Source organism: Strongylocentrotus purpuratus, unplaced genomic scaffold (genome assembly GCF_000002235.5).
Source record: "Strongylocentrotus purpuratus isolate Spur 01 unplaced genomic scaffold, Spur_5.0 spur5_contig_827, whole genome shotgun sequence".
Classification (NCBI taxonomy): domain Eukaryota; kingdom Metazoa; phylum Echinodermata; class Echinoidea; order Camarodonta; family Strongylocentrotidae; genus Strongylocentrotus; species Strongylocentrotus purpuratus.
Window position 1 is genome coordinate 907,872 of NW_022145532.1, and position 23,978 is coordinate 931,849.

The following is a 23,978-nucleotide window of genomic DNA, read 5'->3' on the forward strand; positions in this document are numbered from 1 at the left end:
ACACAAAAACATGTTACCTGGGTGACATGGGATGGTTCTCGACATGATTAACCAAACCGGGCAAAGTCAAAATTTGCAATTTTTGTCTTGAAATGTGAGTCCATTCATGTTTGTCCTTGTTACTTTTTTCATTTATGATTCATTTTAATTAATCTAATTTTATTTTCATTCTCTATCAAATATGTAGACTTTAAAAAAGATATTCTGTCGCTGCTCATTAGCATGCAAAGTAATATGTTTATTTTTATGACCATAAATGAGTAAAGAATACAAAGCAGAGCTGAAAGCTGTATGAATATAGGGCATGGTTCAAGCTTTTTGATGATGAGATTGCGCTTTATTTTAATGTTCAGTAAAACAACAAATTACAATGGGTCTGGTATGCAGATAATTATGAAGCCGGCATAATGTTCCCTCCTCCAATGAAGATAATGCTGAGTGTACATCGTATTTATATTTTTGACAACCACATCACTTTCGGTTTTTGGAATCATTATTATTTTGACGCACTATGAACATTTGCTTTAATGGTTTTCGATGTGTGCAGTAATCTATAAAACTACCATGAGAAGAGCAGGATCCTAATGATATTTGACAATCTCTTTTGTTTGGGTTTGTGAATTATGGATTGAAACAATCAGCTTTGTGACGGGTAAAAACCATCAGTGAGAATTCATATCGTCTATAATGAGGTGTTTATATGTCTGTTGGAAAGTTTAAACGTGGGGGGGGGGGGGGGAATAGATAGAGCTTGGGTGTAGGTGCGTTGGTATAGACCAGTTTTAATTAATGGAGATGTCGAGCTCACTTATAAAGACGGCTTGTGAATAAATAATTTAAACCACCATTTTTCAAATTTCCAAAAAGGTATTAACAGAAAATTAAAAACAAGCAAAACATTGATAATATGGAAAACACAAAGGGTCATCGGATTTGAATTTTCAATTAATCAATACCAGCTATAAGTTTCAAAGAAAAGCTTTGCCATTATCAATTTTAAATTTTCCAACAGAAGAGTTGAATGAAAAAGTTGTCATATCTGCCGACACTTCCCCCTTTGCGCGACTCCCTGCTGAGTGAATGCAACACAGGTACCTTAATATAGCTTATACAGCTAGCCACTATGCAGATAAATACCAGAAAGAGCCCCCATAGTACAGTAAAGTGCTGCTTCAAATTCTTCACAGCAAACTCATTCATGTTTATTGATTTTGCTCAGGGTTACAAATCAAAGCAATATATGATGAATAAGATCTAAAAACAAGCTAGTTCAACATTAATCGCAACGTCGATTGGCAGACACGCTCTCTCCTTCGCTCCAAATATAAAGTTGAATCGTTATTCATGACTAAAAACCTATGTTTACGCTTTCACCAGGGCCGTTAAATTTCGATTTTCCGATTTATTTCCGATAAAAATCAATGATGTCCATTTTGCCCTCATCGCAAGAATGTTTATGATTATGACCTCAAGCCATCATTAATTCAACAACGAAAATAGTACTTGTGTTTCAAGAAGTGCCTTTTGATCAATCTATCATTTAGAAAATATCAATAGTGGTTAAACCTTTTAAGGTAATGAAAACGGTCTTGTAGCAGACCTGTCTCGCTTCTTAGTCTTGTGAACTTTTCGTATATGGGCTGTCTGTCTGTCTCGTGAGCTGTAACCAAGAGAAAATTACATAGAACTGTCACATGTCATATAAATGAATTCATTATTAAAATTCTGCAACATTGTCATGATTGGCGTAATTCTCAATGTGGAATCATATGATATGCATATAAAGCTCGTGAATATTTTTAATGAATTTTTTTATTATTATTCTTTATTTCATTCTTCTCACTAAAAAATCATAGACAAATTGTTCCGTCAATATACAAATATTCTTCCGTTTACCTATCTTATAAGTTCATGTACTTGGACTTCTTTCCTTAGCAATTATTGACTATCAGACAATAGTTTTAGTTAAAAATTGGTATTAATAATGACTACTCTCTTTTCAGGTTTTAATTGAGAAAATGATCGTGACTTATTCCTTTGTTCAGTCTTTGAAAGAACCTATACACTGCTCCCATCTTATCAATGCTACATTGAATGTCTAAAATAGAAAGCCATAATTTGCTCGGTTTCTTCAATTTCCTGTGAAGTTCGTATGAGATTAAATCAGCATGATATGAACAAGATTGCTTATAATAAGCAATCTTGTTCTTCTGATGTTACACGCAACACAATAATTGTGTTGCGTGTAACATCAGAAGTACATATAAATCTACTTTTACTCATCTTTGATTGCACAGTTTTGTCGCTTAATAGACCTATCGTCTGGAATATGATCCCCAAAACTTATGACATGAAGGGTTTTCTTTGTCTTTTTTCCGTAGCAGCATGAAGACGAGTCACAAATGACTTTCTTTGTTGATTCATCCATTGACAAAGTTGTCATCGATATTATGTATTGGTTTCAGTTTAATATTACTCTGAGTTGAGCTGAAGTTTACAATTCACCTTACTAAATTCTACGCTATTGATGCAATCTTGTACTTTAACGTTTAAAAAAGTATAGAATGTAAATAAAAAGGATTTTTGGTATAATCTCGCTATACTTTTGTGGTGAAAGTGTTTGGTATCATCAACTATTATAGCGCATCATATACAATCTAAAGAGTTTATTACGACGTTGTTAATGGTTTTGTTATTACTATGACAACTAGTAATGCTCCGTGACCTTGCCAATGAACCCGATGATGTACACTGATTTCATCTTGTCTCTCTTTTTATTTGGCCTTTAAACGATTCCTCACATTATCTTTCTTTTAATGGGTACGTTAAGGAGAACTGCCTCCTCAACAGACTTGAATCCTATTTATCCTGAATCAATAATGCATGCTCCGGACTTGGTTGTCTATTTGCTCAAGAATTTTTCTGGTGATCTTGAGTTGGAAATTGGTTGCCACTTCAAGGGAGTAGGTCGTGTTTACTCGCCGACTTTTGGCGCGAACTCAAGCACGTGTTAAAAATGTCGAGCCATTCAAGTGATCTGTCGCCGGCTTTTTTGTGTTTTCTTTTTCCTTCCGACCTTTTCCGTGATTCTGTAACATTCGTGCTGTATTTCAGACATAAAATGGAGTGGAACAGATTTATTCCGAACTTTAACACAAATCTATAGTATATATTATCAGTATGGATTTATTATAATTTTCTTGAGACAAAATTTATTTAATGCAGCTCCTCCTGAACGTGATAGCCCACTAAATATGAGGACGAAAATGATTTAATTAGGCAAATGTAAACTTCCATAATTATAAGACTCCATTTGTTGTTATGAAGTCACTGTGCGCAATACATTCATTATAATTCGTTTATCATTCAATGCACGGCTTTCTTGCGAGATTTCTGCGGGAATTTGTTTAATGAGTTTACGAATCGATGGCAGATTCATGTTGGTAATCCAAGATAAAATCTGATAGCTCGTGGCGGAGACTATATTTTTTAGCCGATAGTATCAAAATCATGAATTTGTCACTTATCATGGTTTTGTGAAACGGGTTCTCGAATTCCTGACATCTCCGTACGTCGCTGACAAAGACTGTCATGTAGTTGGTTTCTTGAAACGACCCCCTTGCGTACAGTTTAAACATTACTTGACTCATAAAGGATTAAATAAGACTTTTATGTATCATGATTACAGTCAGCCCTATTTTAGAATGCACTCGATCCATATTGGACTCTTCCATGCAAATTTAAACTGTACCCAGGAGAACCTTGAATCAATTTGATGGAGTCGTGAAGAATTAAATTGAGATCTTGACTGGCCATGAAGTAGCACGTAAAACATGTTGTTTGTAATTGATGGATAGTACGGTAGGGTCGAAAATGAGCGTAGGACGAAGGATTGCTTTTCAAGATTTTCGACTCCTTGAGTGTGATATATGGTGAGGTGCTACATTTATTGGTTATAACTCAATGTACCCGGTGTTATTGGGCGCTGATACAGCCATAAATAAGTCTCGAGAATAAAGTAACTAATTATTAGACCAACTATAAGGGATTTTCCCTTTGAATTTGCTATACTGTGGTCACCAAACCATAAGACTTCATAACCAAGGACACTTGGACATGAAGTTGGCATTGACGGTTTAAATCAAAATACAGAGTGAAGGAGGATGACATCGAATTTATGATTATTTAGAGAAGATCACTAGCGTGATCTACCGTAGATGTTGAAGAACCAATAGTGTTATTGAGTATTTTATTCATTTAGTAGAGGATACACAACACAGGAGACCTAAGAATAAAAGACAATCAGGAGGAAACAGGAAACTTGGGAAGTCGGGGAAAATTGATCACCAATCAAGATGTATTGGAAAAAAGGATGAAGGTTTTAAAATTCCAAACCAAAATTGAATGACCCCACTGATTCCTCGTCATTACAAGAAAACACGCCTTAATAATCGCGATGTGATAGCAGGGGTGTAACCAATAGATGGGTTACCAAGGATACGACATTTCAGAACATGATGCCATCTTGTATTGAGGGAGAGAGGTTATAGCCTCCAATGACCATTTCATTTGTTATCTTCTCTTGTTATTGACATTGACAAAAGATGCTTTTTCAAAGGGGAATACATTTCTTCCCGCGGTGGGCGAACTTTCTTAGGTTGCCAGCAATCATCAGACTTTGAAGAAAAGTACGATGATGATGTGATGTATTAGAGAAATGATCTTCTTTTGAAGTGTCCTTAACGAGTTGATGACGGATAGATCTATCAACGGTCTTCATAATACACTGCAACTTCCGATTCTTCTCCAGACTGAGTTTGAATGATTATTGTATCATCTTCTAACGCATTTGGCAACATGATTGTTGTGATACATCAAACAGCCAGACCATCTCAAAGTCCAAACAAGACATTACTTTGGGTGTTACAAGGAGCTGCAGTTACTAACAGAACATCAACATCTAAAAGTGATTCTTCTCATTCCTCATAAAGCCACTGCGAATTTTGTTAACAAACTGTTTTCTTGAACTACATGCTAAATTCACTTAATCAAGTTAGATAAATTAAAGTCTGATGGCCTCCTGCACCATATTATTGTTTACATGTAGGTAATAGTAAGAGCGCTAATAAGTTGATGTTTCAAATCGACCCTTTACACAACTATGTCCTACTCTCTCTGACTGGAAGATCGACCCTTTACACAACTATGTCCTACTCTCTCTGACTGGAAAATCATGCAATGTGCAAGTGTCGTGGTAAATGGAACGTCACCAAACTGTGTATCGCACAATTATAATCATGATTATAATCATAACTATAACATATGATGAATAACAGCCATCATAATCCGAACCGATAAAATTACCCATTCATTACACTCACCAATTTTTCTGTTCATAAATTTATGACAATTAACCAGAAATATTTGTGTTTATTTATGTTACAGCCAGAGGACGACAGTGCCCACCAAGACTAAGTCTACTGTGTGCTGGAGGAGGTAAGCATTTACACCCCTTATAATCCTCAAATCATCTCCATAATCCTTAAGTCATCTCCCTGAACCCCATTGACTTCCATTGCTCTTACCGACCCCTTCTTCCCCCATCATTGAGTATTTTATCATAAATTTAAATCATTCTGAAGAAGCGACTACATTTTATTGACCCCAGTGTCATTTCATTTTCCAATTATGGTTATCATATATTTTGGAAATGTTTTACTTTTTTTGCAGTTATTCAAAACACTTTTTTCTCCTCCTTTACGGTTCAGCTTTCATATAATTCAATCTATAGCTTTCTTCTCAAATTTCAAAGTACAAAAATTACAGGTCACACATTTATTGCTTTTACAGTTCTGCCAATAGCTATTGTACGGACATTCTGATTAACTGCTGGATAATTTTTGAGGAGATTTGACTGAATAAACATGATGAAGAAAAGGACAGGTTTACATGGATATTAATTTTATGGATCGCATAGACTCTACTAATTATATCTAAGATAAATAACGCTGAATCCTAGGATAATTATTGTCTATGTCATTAATATTCTATTTAAGCGACCGTTAGGTCTCTCTGCTGGTTTTGAATGCAATAAAAATGGTTGCCATGCCAATTAGCAGAGTTTTATCTGTCAATCATATTGACTATTCTTTGCAATGAACAATAGAATGAGATTGGCCTTCGTGACGTCTATTCAAATTGACTATTATACTTCATTGATTCGAGTCAATTCAAACATCATTTGTGTCTAGATGATTTATTTTCAGCCAGATATGAATGACTACTCTTGCCTTAGCAAATAAACCTTGCAAGTCAAGGCTTCATTGTCATGCATTTAGATGAGTGACGTGGTTACAGTGCTCGAAACAATGGCACAAAGAGGTCATATAATAATGGCGCCAATCATGACTAGATATAAAATAGTTTAAACGAGATACAGAATGATATATTGAACCATTCCCAGCATGCCGTTTATTTTTTCTTGCGTTCTTATAACTAGCCTTTTGTCCATAGGTTTTTGATAGGTTGAATCCTGTCACACCGATGGCAATAACACTATACCGCAAACAGACCTAACAAAATAAAACATTACCCCCTAATACCTCATTTATGCAGCATAAATGACTCGAATCCGACTAAAAAATTACGATTCTTGTTTAAATCATTGTCTTGTAATGTCTTGTTCGGTGTGTTGCCGGTCTGTCGTCGGTCTCAATGGCATGACTGAGAAACAATTGCAAAGAGTCGGTCAGTTTGGAATCGGTTTGGCAATGTGACCAAGGCAAATGACCAAAAATTGGTCATTTTGGAATCGGTTTGGAGTCGGTTTTTACGAGATAAATGACGTTCTATTAATACATTGCAGGTCATAGCAGATATTTGAACCCATCATTGACTTTACTATTCTTTTTTTTTTACAGTTGGCAAGAGGGACGGCGGTCTGTCACAAAATACTATGAGCAAAAATGCAGAGGTAAATATATTTATTTCGTATAATCTATATGAAATTACAATATTACTTAATATTTATTTATTTAAAAATGTAGTCTGACCATTCTGCATAGACGTGAGTCAGAAAAATATTGGCGTTTACCGAAAATTTGACAAAATACATTAAAAGTCTTTCATTCATTTCATATTTCTACCAAAAAGAATCTTCTTAAGTTTCAGGTTTGCCTACAAGCATATATACAAGTATGTTGAAATACTCCAACGACCAAAACATGTAAAGAAGTAGAAAGAAAAGACAGATAGTGGTGGGGGAAGGACAGGGGTTTCACTTTGTGGTATATGAGAATTTACAATTATGCGATCAACAATGTGTGTGCAGATCGCAACCCCCCCCCCCCCAACTCCTCTGGCGACGTTCTATCCATAATCGTTTGTCGTGGTTGAGGTCTAATTTGTCTTCTTCTTGTATAATTATGTGTGGTTTAGCTTAGTGTAAATATTATGGTTACTCCTCTTGCGAATGGAAATACAAAATGTTACAAAGTACATGGTTTTGTGTTATTAGGACACTTTGATAAGAACATTAAATAATGGTAATGATCTCCATTGCACAATTATCATTAAAAATGCTTGGAAATTGTTACCTTGAGGAAGAAAAAAAAAGACCTATTTACAGGACTAATCCCCTCATTTCGTTTGCTCCTCATGTCTGTGAATCATTGTACTGCGATGGAATGTGATTATAGTTTTTTGGATCACTTTCTTGTATCTTCGACGACCACTTCTAAAATTGTCTAATTTCAAGACGTTGAAAAGGAGAAATGGATCTTTCATATGTTGTAAAAAGCTAAACAAATCAGCAATAACACTCATATTAATGACATAGGTTTATCATAATCATCTCTCACACCATGCAGGTCAAGATGTGCTCAAGATTATATCTCAAAATTTGAATGAACATTTTGTTTATTCAAACAAATATTCTTCTATTACAATCCCTGCATCTTTTATTCAATTTTGCCAAGAAGTACACGTCCGATGGATTTAGATATTCTGAATTGTCTTATTTGCTGTAAATTTGGATCTTGAAGGCATCTATCTGTAAACAAGAAGAATGCAGGTTGATATTTTTTCGTATAAGTAGGATTTGTTAGAAACATTCTTGCACGTGTATTGAAATGAAAACACATAGGTCTATAATGAACTTCACCAGCACAAGGCATCACATTTTGAAATAATACTTTTACATAAAAATCTGCCACGTTTTTATAATACAATCATGTAGTGACAATATTTCGGTTTTGTAAAGCTTTTATCACACTTTCTTTGTCTGTATGCATTTTTAAAAAGCTGTTTTTACCCCAGAATTCATCTGAGGTTGGCAAATGTACATTAATCTGTTAGTGCTGAAACAGGATTCGAACCCTGTACTCTGTGATCCGTTTTTATTTCCTTCGGCTTTGCGATCCTAGAAAAGGTCGTCCCATTGGTCCCATTGGTTGAGCAACTGTTTTGATACATCCATTAAGGGTCTTTAAAATATTTTTTTTATCGTACAAATACTTTCACTATCCGCAGTCAAAACCAATATTAAAGGTAATACAATGTGTTGGTATGGGGTCATGAATTTGGTTTAAATGAACATATTGGAAGAATATGCGATCCTACAATATTCAGTGATCGTTGACGCTGTTGAAATCGAGTCTATCCTAATATATCAAAATTGCAAAGAATCACTATCCACCCAATTTCCAAAATTTCCCGAAACTTTGTATTACCTTTAAAGCTCTCTCTCTCTCTCTCTCTCTCCCTCCCTCCCTCTCCTTTTTACTTCAAGGTTCACGCGTATGGCGCTTTCTTGAAGTATGTTTAGTAGTTGTGAACTTAGTGGAATCCTAATGAATATTTACTTTGGATAAACTGCGCGCCTTGCCCTTGCTGTTAACTAGGACGACAGTTTGCGTCATTTAACTCGGTGAAGACTAGCCCATGTCCCCGTCGGCTACAAACCCCTTCTAAAACCAGTCGGTGAATTCAAACTAACCTTCACTTGCACACAGAATATACTATTCTCAAACTGGGATGTGTTTAGGCTGCGGGTCTTCCCGTAAACTTGAACTGAATGATCATTAGCGATCGTTAAGAGTCATAGACATTTGCCTTTGAGATAACGGATGACGTAAATGTTAGTCTCTTGTCTTTCACCAACACAGGATTACACACTAGGGATATATGCAATCATTCATTCCAGATCATAGACAAATAGCTTCCCTTAACAGCCTAATTATTATTAAGGAGATAGCACATATTTTAAAGCCTTCCTGGATGTCAATTGTAGAAATGAGTCGCATAAACTAGTGCTAGTTTAGTTGTGGGGGGGGGGGGAGTATTCAGAAAAAATAAAGATATCTCATCTTCATATGATCATCTTCATCTTAAATATTTAATTCACCATCAGCAAACAGGCGTGACAATGAAACAATTATATATTTACTATATCCCACGAAAAATCATGCGCACATGATACTAGTAATAGGATCCGTAAGAAATTTGTTGCGTTTTAGAATGAAGCAATTTCGCGTTATTACTTTTACCGCGCATTATGACGTGATTTTGTTTGTGGTAGGGGAGGGGAGGGGGAGAGAGAACCAGGATAGAAGTTACAGACTGAATAGGGGACATTTAGATGCTAATAACAATCCTTCGCAGACGTCGATTTGCGTCCTCTCCTATTCTCAGCAAATTATCTCTCGTTAAAATAGCACAGAGAGGCACAAACTAAGAAAACACATAGTAGATGAAGACGGTTCCGAGAAGAGAATATAAGAAGGTCATTACTGTCACTGTTGCATGTCACTACTATATCCACGCGCATGTAAAGCTCGCTGGATCAACATCACAGAATTATGTACCCCTATTCACATTGTGACGATCTTAATCAGTGAAACAAGTGATCTTGTGCATTGTTTTAAAACAAATCTTTCTCTCTTCTTGGAAGAGCTTGAGTGCAAACTACCGCGAACTGACATTTGAAAACTAAATCGCCTTAGACGTTTTCATTGTCCTGAATATTTTCACTGCTTTCTTGCCTGTGAGTTCCATGTGCACATTGCTAATCGTCCGGATACGAGGAGGTCTTATGACAAGTTTGAAAATTGTTATGATTTTTTGAAATTTCATGAATTATCCTTATTCCTCCACAAATCGAGATGAACGGCAAATAGATGTAATTCGAGATCAATTTCTACCGCGAGGAAAGATGGCGACTCGATTTATTCATGAGCTTATGCTCTCCTGGAACCAATTATCGCTTTCGTGATGTTGATGACAGTTGAATAATATTGTTGATTTGTTACAATATCTTCTTAATTCGAAACAACATTGACACTGAAAAAAGGGATATAAGACGAAACGTCAAAGTCCGTGGTGCCTGCTATCTCATAAATCCCTTAAAACAGAGTTGATTGAGTAGGTCTGTATTTGTATAGGATATAATGTGAATAATTTGAGAGGAAATAAAATATGTTACTATTATGGGAAAGGGGTACTTGTAATTCACACCGTTTGTTATTATTTTCCTAGTTTGGCTGAATCTCCAGCTGACATCACTTTAAAGTCAGTATCAAACGGAATCCCGCATTTCAGGTGAACAACCTGCCTGTTACCGAATCGATTTAAAAAAGCTTTTAGAACATCTCTTGTAGTGACACCTCCAGCTAAAGAACTGAATACACTTCCAACTTCAAATTATTTGTGTAACGGTGACATTTCATTTGCTATTAGACGGTGTCACAGCACTTTGAATGAGTGGTCATTTCAGGGCCAGAACAGAAAGGGATTGAAGTCGCAGAAGAAGACGGGAAAAACTCTGAATGGAAATTCGGTTGAACCTGGAGAGAAGTTGAGAGCGCGTAATTTGGTCGTCTTCCGTCCTGACAAGCAGCTGCTTTCCCATGACATGACACATGGGACGCAGATGGAAGCATAATCTGAGAAAGATGCGTTCTCTTTAGACAAACCAAGTCTTTAAAGTAAAGAGGGTTTCCATTTATTCGTTAAGGGATACCCTGAGTATTATTGGGACGATGACTTCTTTTTATAAGCGTGAATGCGTTCGGTTTCCTTCCCTCTCCCAAGAGCTAACTTAATCTTAAACTGAAATGAATGCTATGGCTGTTCATAATGACTAAAAAAAGAAACAATTTTATTTAGTGTATGTTTCAAGTTGACATCCTTTGTACCAATGCAGACATAGATGATATGGGAGGTCATTCAAAAAGGGTTACTGGGTAATATTCTCAGGTCCATTTTAGTGTCCAGATTATTAAACAGCAATAGCGGTTGTTGGTATAAAAGCAAATCATTTTCAAAGTTCAGTTCTTCCTTTAGCAGCACTGGAAAACATGAAGGATGGATGGAAAGAGAGGAAGATGAAGGGAGAAAGAGAGAAACCCGAAAGAGAGTATGAGGAGTAATATGATATACGAACACTAAGCAAAGGGATGAAGTTTGTTCTTGTTGATTTAGGTTGCCATGGTTTCATAAATATGCTACATTTAATTTCCCCTCTAACAGAGGATCACAAGTTGAATGCAACTCTTACACCTAAAACGTGCTTTTCCGTTACCTCACCTCATTTTAGTGGGAAGTGGCAAATAATGCTGAATATATTTGCGAGAACCCTAGCGGCCATCAATTAAAATACATAAAAGGTCGATGTACCACGTATCCTTGGTTCACTTCAGATCCAAGATTCAGACTTCTAGCTAGCTACATTTCAGTGACATAAATATAACACGATCTTCAAGATATTTGATGTGAACAGTACATAACAACGTACTTATTAGATATTTCACTCGATATACACTCAAGGGTGTTAATAGGTGTTAATAAATTCTTTTCAAATAGAGCAATTTACGAAGTGTGTTCGGTCTCACTTTTGTATTGAATATGAAATTCATCACCGAGCCGCATGGATGAAAAAAAAAGACTACCCACGCTTTTAATATAAATATGAAAACAGAACAAGTGAGGTATACAAACCGCAGCAAAGTAGCAAATATGAATGGGAAATATTTCATCCATGTGTATGCGCAGTAAGTTTAGGTATCCTAGTTCGAAGGAGTATAATACAAACACATGTAATAATTTGACTGAAGAATGGCACTTCTGTTCTAATTTATCGTATTTTTTAATTAAAAAAAATAAATTATATTCGATATCGCCTGCTTCCACTTATCCGCCATGGCGACATTCACAAGACCACGTGATCACACTGGTATTCGATGGCGCCACGACATTACCATGTTCTCCAACAATTATCACTGTTCTATATCCCACGCTAAAAACATAATTGCTTTAGTTTCTCTATGTGCTATGTATGCATGTCATGAAGGAAATGTATGACAATGGATTTTCATGATAAAGATTAAAAGGCGGCAGACAAGCAAAAATACATGTATATCCTGCAGGATGAAAAAAATTCAACACTTTGTAGATTCTATTTATTTATGTATTATTTATTTCTGATATTTAGACAGGGTGACTCATTATCACCAATAATTGTGGTCTTCCACGAGGCCCTGTTAAAGTTAATGAGGTACATTATAGTTTAACAAATATATATATGATAATAATATTAATAACAAAATAAATAGTTATGACTGCACTTTCTCACTAGCACTGATTATAGAATGTCACCTTTAAAAAAAAGATTTACGCATTTGGTATAGAGGTACGTATGGAAATGATAAGATTGATATCTGGGCAGGTACAATTTATGACACAAACAGGATAGAACTATAAAAGATTAGGAAAACATCAAGAGCTGTTTAGGATGAAGTATGGTTTGTTAGATTCTTCATTAGCATACATGATGGCGATAGTGAGGTTCTTTAATAAGTGCAGTGTAATTTCCGTCCTAACAATCAGAAAGAACTTGGAAAATAATTTGGTCAGGCAAGAACAAGGAAGAAAAAACATACATGATTATGGATTGGTTTGCTTGGCGGCGCAGATGCGAAAACTATGATTGCTGTCTAAATACCATAAAGGCATGAAATATTTTGATAAAAATGGCTTACACTATATGTAAATTATAAAAACCTCCAAACCGTGTATATATGCATTGAATATTCGTCTCATGAATGAAACAGCAGGAACCTGTTTTGGCCAACATCCCAGCTAACGTTTACTGTTGTTTTTACTCCTCCAAGAAAGAATATTCTGAAATCATAAATCAGAACGCTATTGGCATGCTATGTTGAGAGAAAGAACAAAAATCGAGGGTCGAAAAATTCCTTGAATAAGAAATATCCCAGTGGTGAATAATGCGGTATGTTAATTTATCACAGCATGAAAAATATCATAATTAGATCCAAGTCGATCCCTGACTCCTTAATTTAGTGTAAATGTGTTCACTAGGACTATAGGTCTATAGGGGTAGAGGCATTATATACATGTCTGGAATGATTGATGCCAGATATCTTTATGGTCCATTCATTGTCTCTGTATCTTCCTATCTCCATTCTCTCTTTCTCTTTATATTCTCCTTTACTTCCCCAATTGCCTTTGCTCGTCCATTTCCCACTCTTTCCTCCCTCGGTGATTTTAAACTAGGTGTCAGATGATTGGATTATGCAATAGGGATTCCTTTGGTCGAAACTGGATCTATATGTTTTGGCTAGGCTCACAAAATGTACCATTTAAATTTGGCAATTGTTGAGAGGCCAAATCAGAAATAAAGGGTTGGACAGCCAATCTTCATGAGAAAAAAAAATACTGCAAGAAATTGTATTCAAGCTGAAAGCGAAGAAATCACACACATACGAAGACACACACAACACACAACCGCGCACACACACACGCGCTCACACACACCCGCACGCACGCACACGCACACATATTATACACCCTGGATTCAAACGTACTTTGCATAAGGTGTTTGTTGACAAATCATCAAACACTTGCTTTGAAATGAATACCCAAAGAGGTCGACTTATGTTTTGGCACGTAACTGATGAAAGGCTGCATGAAGATATAAATACACATGATGTTACTCCTTGACCATATATATCAACACTATAATTATATATGGGGGGGGGGGGATAAGTTAAAGGATGTGTGTCACTTTAGGGAAGCATGGATAAACGATGCAGGGGCAACCTAAAATTCACGTCTTAGGATAATCCAATGTCATTAAAAATAACATGCTGTAAATTGGGAATTCACCGAAAGCAGAATTTTCCCTAATTAAAGCTAACATGCATGGCAGACATGAAGTCCTCCCCTAACTCTTTTTTAATATGTCTTAATTATAAACGATGGACGTCCTTATTTGCCGATAATGCTTACTTTATAATTCATTTTTCAGCGTGAGCTTTGCTTTCTTTTTTTAAAGATAATTATTAAATATGTTCAGTATTGGTACAATCACAATGATCCGTATAGTTACTTGCCATGATAATGTGCCGTATGAGCTCCAAAATTGAATAAAAGGTAGAAATTTAAACACTGTGTAGATAATTTTGAAGATTATCAATTAATTAATTCTTTTTTCTATAAAGTACACAACGTGTAAGTACATAACGCATAGAAAAAAGGATCATAATCTATGATGTGTTTTTTTTTAGGAATTTAAGTAATTTCATGTAACATAAAGAAATTTACAATCATATCTTGACACGCAACAAAAATGCGTTGTAAGGCCGTTTGAATTCACGTAATATGTAATAACATGCCTTTACAAAATTTCGCTAGATTCTACATATTGTATATAGATTCGATGCTTATTTAGTACTGCTGTAATTGAGCTTTTTGAGCAACATAAGCTTATGATATTAATAACACCTGATTTAACCCTCTCGTAAAATCATTATTGCGTATAATGCTACAAAAGCACGCGCAAATAATACATCGTTTCTTATTATTCAGGAACTCAAAATGGTTGAATAGAATTCATGGAAAAATTAAGGTGATTGACAGCTGTTCCTGATGCAGTTAAATTAGGTTTCATTAGAATCAAATTATTGTGCAGAAGAAAAAGTGTTCCATGAATAATCTCTGTCTCGACTCTCGAAGCTCCATCTCATTCTCTTTTCCTCGTTCTTTCTACGTGCATGAGTCCGCATTCCATTTTGACTCGTTTATTTCTTCATGATAATCTCATTCCCAGTCCTCATCTCTGTTCTTCTCCCGCATCTCTCCCCCCCCCCCCCTCTCTCTCTCTCTCTCTCCCGCTCTCTCGCTCTCTCTATGACTCCTCCCTGCTCCCCTCTCTCACCATCACTCTCCCCCACCTCTTTCTTTCTCACGCACACAGGCAAGAGAGGCATCCACCTATATACACACAACTCCATATCCATACATGAATCATCTTTCCCTCTTCATGCTACTCTCCCTCCCATCTTGTAGACCTACGATCCTCATCATTATGATTATCATCAATTTCATGTTCCCATCGCTTCATTTCTCTCCTCTCTGACGAAGCATACTTCCTTTGTTTTCATCCTTTCTGATCCTGTATGTGGGCGACCTTTTTTTTGAGCGACGTTAAATTGAATAGCAATATGAAGTGCGTTGATCGGCTAGAATAACTGCGCGTCCACTCGACGAATAGGTCTAAGGTTTTATGGGACTACACCAAACTGGTTTCCGGTACGTGAGCAGGGGTTAATGCTTTACCTCCCTCCATCGTTTGTTCTTGAGGAGTTGGACTGAACACGACGGAGCTAATTACCGCCAGGGAACGGGCTGTCACTCCATATAAGTACCCGGTTGGAGATGCGACACATACCAAAACGCTTTCCTTCCGACTTTAAGACGGAGGAGAAGAAGAAAAAAGTGCAAGAATATGCACACTTGCCATTCCCTTGTCCAGAGGAAGTATGTATGGTATGGTTAGGGCTGATTTTATTTTTAACCGAATGTACCTGCTAAAGGTTAATTGATTCGCAAATCTAGGCGTTTGTCCGTTAAATCACATCACGGGCGGAAGAGGATCCTATAGGTTACCAAATAAATAAGGCCGACTCCACGAGGAATAATATATTCGTCGCTGGAGAGGGCGGGTGGGTTGCGAACCCCTCTCCCCCCCCCTATATTCACAATTTCATGTTGGCATTATTTTTAAAGCATTGTCGTCAAATCGCTCTCCCTCCCGATTTTTTGATATTTGTTATTGTTGGTGAAATCATCTAATGAAGGAAGAAATTGAAGATTTGTTTATCGTTCTTCTCTTTATGCTTGATGGAAATTGCGGCTAAAAATAGCCAGAATGGTCCGACACCCCCGCTCAAAATCACTGGACGAGTCACACCCTTAGTGCTACAGTCCATAAATAGGATTACATCAACGATCTCACTGTCATCAGCATTTCTGACATTTTGACCTGTTTTTAAACATGATCATGTTCAGAGTGGTTTGAAGGTTCAAAGGTGCAATGTAATAGGGCATTTGCGTAATGTGACCTTCAGTGCTCTTTTACGAATTATTTAATTCACCTGTTACGAATAATTGTATTTTTAAAATTGCATTTTTTACATGTTGTTAGATAGGCGAGCCACGATGTTTGTTTTATACCTGGCAACTACTAATGTATTCAATTGAATTATGAATATACATTTAATCGTTATAATTATAGGCCTAAGTGAATGACATAATTTGTATCGAGACGCTTCACGAAGGCATATGCGTAATTTTGGTTACATTACTAAAAATGGAACAATGCGAAATATATTAGAAAAAAATAAAGTGAAATAGACTGTTAAATAGACTGTTAAATAGAGGGGAACAGGAAAGGCTGGGATTATTGAATATACATTTCGCCCAAAGAATACAATACCTTGTGACAACGCAGCATATGGATATCGTCGATACTGTTCTACATTTTGCTCAATATAGTTCATGGTCAACTATTCTATGTGCACAAAATGAAAGAAACTGGAATTTGCAAAATGAATTTATCAATTTTTTCATTTAGGGGTAATACAAAGTTTTGGGAAATTTTGGAAATTGGGTGGATACTGATTCTTTACAATGTTGATATATTTGGATGCCCCTGTGGATTTATTATAAGCACTAGAAAATTTAGCCCTTAACCCTAAAAAGGCCGGGCTATTTGAGGTCTTAGTATGGCCGGGGGGCCATTATGGCCCCCCCTTAAGATCTCGGCCGCGAAACGGCCGATCGCCGCGAAAATTTGCACGCATGTCAAGTGAAGTGTATAGAATTATGTGATAATTTCAATTTTTTGAAAAATTCACCCATTTGCATATTTATAGTAATTTATGCAAATAAAGTCATAAAAATCACATTTTTACCCATAAATCATATATTATTCATATTTAAGCATCCTTTTTCACTACATATATTCATTAGACCATTCTGAATAATAGTATGACAAAAAAAATTCGAAGAGCCAGCTTATTCCTTATGTTATCCCTTGTTTTTGTAATTTCTTATGTATTTCATTGTTTTTTTAACTTATGTATTTCATTGTTTTTGTTGTTTTATTTCATTTCTTACTACAATTCAACTATTTTGACTCCAAAAACAACCACCTAAACTTTAAACAAGACCCAATAACCCATGTTTGATCTGTTTTTAGGAAAAATGATTTTCCATATGTTTTGTACACAAATCACGAAAATGAGCGATTTTCGGGCTGACATGCAAAGACAAAAGGTCACGTGACCTTGTAACCGCAGGTACGATTTTCAAAAAAAATCTTTTAAAAGTTGCGCAAGACTCGAAAGAAAAAAGTCAGCGAGCGGAGGGCCGGCGCCATCCTTATGCGTTCCCGAGCAATCGGAAAAATTGTGAAGGGGGGGGGGGCCATAATGGCCTCCCGATAATGGCCCCCCGATCTTATTAGGGTTAAAACACTTCTGCTTTTGAGAAAAATTGAATATAAAGATTTACCGGTGCTCCCGGTAAATGTTGATAAATTTCAAAAAGCGCCTACGGCGGTACACTGGTAGCTGCGACCATGATAATATCAGCGTAGTTATGATATATAATTTCCAAACGGGAATAGCTTATCGGTCGATATTAGTAAAGAAACATTGTTTCATAGTTTAGTTAATATCTTGACTTTGAGAGAGAGCAATACATCATAAAGATGTTATTATTTACAATTTCATAACTTTAGACTCGATTTCATCCGCGACAACGATCACTGAATATCGTAGGATGTTATATGCTTTCAATATGTTCATTTGAACCAAATTTATGATCCCATACCAAAACTTTGTATTATCTTTAAGAGACAGGTTTGTTAAGGTACTTATGTTACATTTGCAGGACAAAAAATGAAAAGGTTAAATTCCAACAGCATTTGAAAGATAAATTTAGAACTTCCCTCACAACGAAAGGGCTTGAAAGTGGCTTTTAGTGGGAAAATAACGACCATTAGTTGTCGAATCGACTTAAGTGATTGCAATCACTTAAGTAATAGTCTGATTTTCAGACCCTTCTACCGAATGGTATTACATTTTGTGCTGCACAAAGATTCAATCAGTTTAATTTTGGCCATTGCAAGTAGTGGGTTATTGATGTTGACAAACGCTCCTGTACCTGTTACAGCTCATTTTATGTATTGTTATTACCAAAGAAACAAAGATGTCAGTCACTCACTCAATAGTGTCTGGCAGTGAAGTCTAGAAGATAAGCGGGTTTCCTTGCATAATTTGAATACTAGGACACTGCTAATGTTTAAATTCCACAGATGGGACATACGTGATATATTTATAATTATTGCAAAGTTCTACTGAATTTGACGTTGGCTGCAAAAGTGACATAGTATCTTAAAGTGTATTAAAATTATGACTTATATGGTTCCATTAAAGGTAGAAAAGCATTTTCTGCCGTTCGTTTAAACGAATGTTGTTAAATGATAATATATTGTCCTTCTTTATTTGCAGACATTTAGGAAAGACTTTTTGCTGGATTCGCTTGAAGGATTCCGACTGACGGTGTGTCCCTTTGACTCAGTCATTGAACAGTTCTCAAAGGAACAACAATTAGAACTTTGGCAGGTAAGGATTTAGGAAATAATATTGTAAAAAAACATTTTCAGTTGCCTTTAAAGGGGATCATTAGACCGGTTTACTAACATATTGAAATTTAGGGGTGTTTCTTTCCTGGGGACCTAGTGACGAGTTACTCCAGTAACATGTTACTAATGAATGAACTACAATACGTTGAATCCAGTCTGCATACATCATTTGTTGCTATGTTGGGCTAGCCTCGGGGAAGCTTTCAGGTTCTCAAGAACCATCTTTGTTTTAAAAATATGCATGAAATTTAAATATGTAAGTAAACCGGTCTATTATAGCAAATAATGATTACCATATTGTTAGCAGACATGAAAGTAGACCCACAAAACAATTTAGACTTTGAAATGGTTGAGGGTTAGAGCGTATACGAGGAAAATATAACTTCCTAACAAGACCTTGCATCACGGAAGCTCCACCATTCTCTCTCTACTCATTATTTTATCCCAAGATGAACTCCCCGAACCATTGAAAATATATTTGTTTGAATTATTCAATCGTAGAATATAATGTAAAATAAACTATAACAAGTAATTTCACTTCTTCCATGCTTATGTTGACTCAAACTTACCCAATATACACCTTTAACGGAGAAAATGGATGATAATTGTAATAAGAAATGTGTTGACTATACATCACAAGGAATGGGAAAAGATACTCGAGAAGAATGTCTCGACATTACACCGGGAGGGGTTGTATAAATGCTTCAATTATTCTTAAATACAGCCTAAGGTGACTTCCTTCTTTTCTACACTTTATTCACATCTCTGGAAGATGAGTGGTAATAAAGACTACATTTAGACATTCAAATTATCATTAACCAGTGAAATCACATTACAAATGCGTCAGGCAGCATCATGACACAGAAAGTAAACAATTTGATTCAATTATTCTCCCTCAAATTGAAATTTGGAGATAAATGTCACGAGTTTTTTTTCCTGAGATAAAGAAAACTAGATTTCACGCATGACGGAAAGACGTTTAGCAATGTTATTGAGCATATTTGAATAAGTATCGTCCTACTATCATGGAGAAAGGACAATATAATCCGGCGTACTGCCGGCCTATCATACTTAATCATATTTATCAACACACAGGAAGAGGTGTTATAAAATAGTAACATCGACTTTTGTCCTTCGTCTATAACTTGAATCATAAAATTACCATTATGACGACTGTCTCAATTATGGAGTATATGGAGTGTTGGAGAGAGGGAAAGAGAAAGATAGGAAACACATTAAACTTCTAACATTGAACAATGGTTTGTTTTTTTAATCGTGAGAGTAGATATGTTTGCTACGAATAAGAGCTAGAATTAATTACCACCCAATAAATAATTGCTGCGATCATGATGATTACATTTAAAGGGATTGGGTATCTTTGTCTCAGATTCTGAAACAAAATCCTGGATTTAGCTCATGCTGCAATCATAACTATAAACGTTTAGGTCAGTCGGGAACCCCGTGACTTTTACAAGCCAAACGCCTGTCTGATTATCAAGATCTTTATGACTGGAAATCAAAATTTAAAAATTCGTTTTCCTAACGGTTTTTATAACACCACAGTCTATTGGGAAAAATTAGTATGGTAAAACCTGTCACTCAAAGATTTTTACTTTCTTGAAGCACTTCATGATCACTTTAAAGCGCAATTTTGTTTCGGGCTTCCAATATTACACCATATCACGAACATAACACGTAGGGCCATGAATCTCAGATTTAACATTGTTAAACGATGCCTTCAAAGGTTAAGAGCATGAAGAACTAGATAAAGAAAAACGTTTGTAATATAAGAAAAACTATGAGGTTTTACAAATATACTGTGGATGCGTCATACACTCAAAAGTGCATCAGGTAGCTATATAATGGTTGTTGAAAAATGTACAGTTGCTCTCAAGTCAACACCAGTAAACACTTGGAATTGATGACTGATTAAAGCGAACTTCTTCTGTTTCGAAAACGGACTATCATATTACGCAATACGTTACGACAATATCCTCGTCTGTCTACGTTAATTGTTGTGAGGTAAACAAAATTATTAGTCCGTTCACAATCTATCAGGTCGCTTGATTGTAATTCATGATATTGATGCGTTTGTCGTGTATTTTAAGAAAGAATGGATGGTGTCACAGTTTCCCAGAATATATATAAATACCGCAAAAAATACAGATGCAATGCATTTCAGTTGAAAAATGTTAAGTGTTATCAGACGTATCTTGCCTGTTTCTACTTTCATAACACCATGAGCCTAGAAGGGCCTACCTATAGCAGGTCCGTTATTACATCAAGATACCTTGGTAATGTATAATTGTTGCCATGTTTAGGTAAATCTAAATTTTAAAGTGAATATAACATTCTTGAAGTATTATTTACGTTAGGACGATCTGTCGAGCGCCTTCCGACACTTCTTTCAACTTGTCTTCTGAGCATCATCCTTCAGTTATCGGTCCGCTGTGGCTTAAATCTCTCTAATCTCTTTACAAATGTCTTCACATCTTCTGGGAATAAGCATAAACTTTTTTAAAGACAATTTTAATTTTTTTTTGTTTTTACTCAATAGTTTTCTTATAGGGGGACCGCCCCCAGAAAAATCTAACTTAGGATATGCACGATATAGAAACGAAGAATATGCTTCAAAGCACCCTCAAAAGACAAAATAGCTGATATCGTACTTATCTTTTAAGGTTTAAGCTAGTGACATGATGGAGTTTAAGAATCGCAATTTTGTCATTCACTTTCACGATTCTGTAAACTTTCGTCAATGTTGCTGTTGATATAAATCACATTCTACGTTTTTTTTGAATAATTAAAAAGCAGTAATGTTTCCAGTGTGAAGATGAAAACTCGATCAGTTAAGCACCTGAAAAATCCAATTTCTAAATGAGGAAATGGAAACTTCTTCTTTTTTCTTTTGAAATAGGATTGTCATACCATTAGTTCTACTATATTTTCACTAATTGCTGAGAAAGCAATTATTACTATCTTTAAGATAATGGCTTGGATAATGGTGATAATGGAATAGTAGTATTAGTATAGTAAATGCAGGACAATGTAAATGATTATCATGCGTCTGCTGAAGATACGAACAAAAATAAAACAAATTAGGATGAATGAGAAGGTAATTAATATCTAGATGCGTGGTTTTCTCACAGACGTGATGTAAAACAAAAAGGCATATACATTTTTGTATACCGTTATTACATCGTCGCAATTTCCTTGGCAATTACATGTCTATTCAAATTTTTGTTTAATATAATAATAATAATAAAAATAATAAAAAAAATAAAAATAATAATAATAATAATAATAATATTAATAATAATAATAATAATAATAATAATACTAATACTAATACTAATACTACTACTACTACTACTACTACTACTACTACTACTACTACTACTACTACTACTACTACTACTACTACTACTAATAATAATAATACATTTATATAGCGCAGCTTTTATATGCGGTAAATACCGTTATTTGGTTGGAACCATGATGGAAAAAGATACCCAGACAGAGTGAAGGAGGGAGAGAGGGGGAAGGAAGGGGGAGGGGATAGAGAGATAAAGAGAGATAGAGAGAGAGAGAGAGAGACAGACAGACAAGAGCACAGATAGACGACAATAAAACGAGTTTCCGTTTTCACCGTTTTCAAGATGAACAGCACATGTACGTATATAATGAGACAATGATGCAAACAATTTAAGAACATGACTGCAATCATAGCCAGGAAATGAGGCATATTTAGAGCAAAGGGCATCCTTAAATTACCATGTATCCAATTGAGGAGCCGACTAGGAACTATGGCAGGCAAATAAAGTACCACACAAAGGATGTGCAGAGATGATATTGTGCTCTTCATAAAAAAGAATGGGTAGATGATATTTTACTCTTTGTGACGTACTTCGATATGCTATTTCTTCAATAATTGTATCTCTATTGCATTTCAACTCATAATCATAGGAAACTTCGCGAAAAAGCACTCTACAGCTACACAATTGCGATTTATAATGAAATAATTCATTTTGGTATCATTCTCCATTATATACTACGCACACTCTTTCTAGGCCTAACATGGAAATGCTGCCAGACGAATCTTATCATTGAACTTGCATTTGCACTAGTGTGATTATCTATTGTCCTTTTTTCTATATAAATTGCTCATGACGATTTTACTTATCTTTTCCATAGAAAGCGTCTGACTTAATATGTCTGAGACAATGATGCAAACAATTTAAGAACATGACTTTGAACATGTTCAAAGAAATGAAGGAACGCTTCCACGTGTTTAGAACATTGTACTTCTTTCACCTACATAATATTCGCTGAAAACCCGTTTCTTAGGGGGTTATTAAACTTTGAGCATTCGTCTTTAAAGTTCTTTGTTCTCATAAACTAGTTCATGAGAAATTTGCGTCAAATCTAGGTTATTTGTTTGTGATATGAAGACAACCCAGACAGCGTGGACATAACACCTGGATACAATCTAGTTGAAAGCAGATTGAAAGCCGTGATTAATTAGATATAAAACAATTTCAACGTGACAAAGAAATGCATAATCAGTTGTCATGTGACACTGAAGAGATTAATGGTTAGATACAAGATATATAACAAAAGAAACAAAAAAGAACGTACTGTGTGTAAACAAAAAGAGAGATCAGGAAAGGGATATAGATGGCGGCGAATTTTGTTTGGGTGAAGTAGTGCGGAAAACATATGGATGGAAGATGTGGGGGAACAGGGAAAGGGAGTGGACCTTGTAACATGAAATTAGGAATGGGAACCTGGGGGGGGGGGGGGGAGGGTGTTTCACAAAGACTAAGATCGACTTTAAGTTGGACTTAACTATGGCAGGCCATTCATGCCACTGTTTGCTCTCACCATTGACTGGCATTGGTCTCTCAAAAGACGTACAAATCATGGTCACAAATCTACAAAATTTACATTTTTGGATAATTCATTATTGAAT

General features: G+C 35.7%; 1 protein-coding gene across 1 annotated transcript in view; it reads left to right on the top strand.

The window, feature by feature from the left end:
* LOC115923015 overlaps positions 1–23,978 on the top strand; it is a 45,062-nt gene that overhangs the window by 13,665 nt on the left and 7,419 nt on the right. Inside the window, exons 2-4 of the mRNA XM_030983003.1 lie at positions 5,446–5,496; positions 6,921–6,973; positions 18,873–18,986. Of these exons, the coding sequence (XP_030838863.1) occupies positions 5,446–5,496; positions 6,921–6,973; positions 18,873–18,986 (218 nt within the window). The remainder of the gene's footprint in view (positions 1–5,445; positions 5,497–6,920; positions 6,974–18,872; positions 18,987–23,978) is intronic.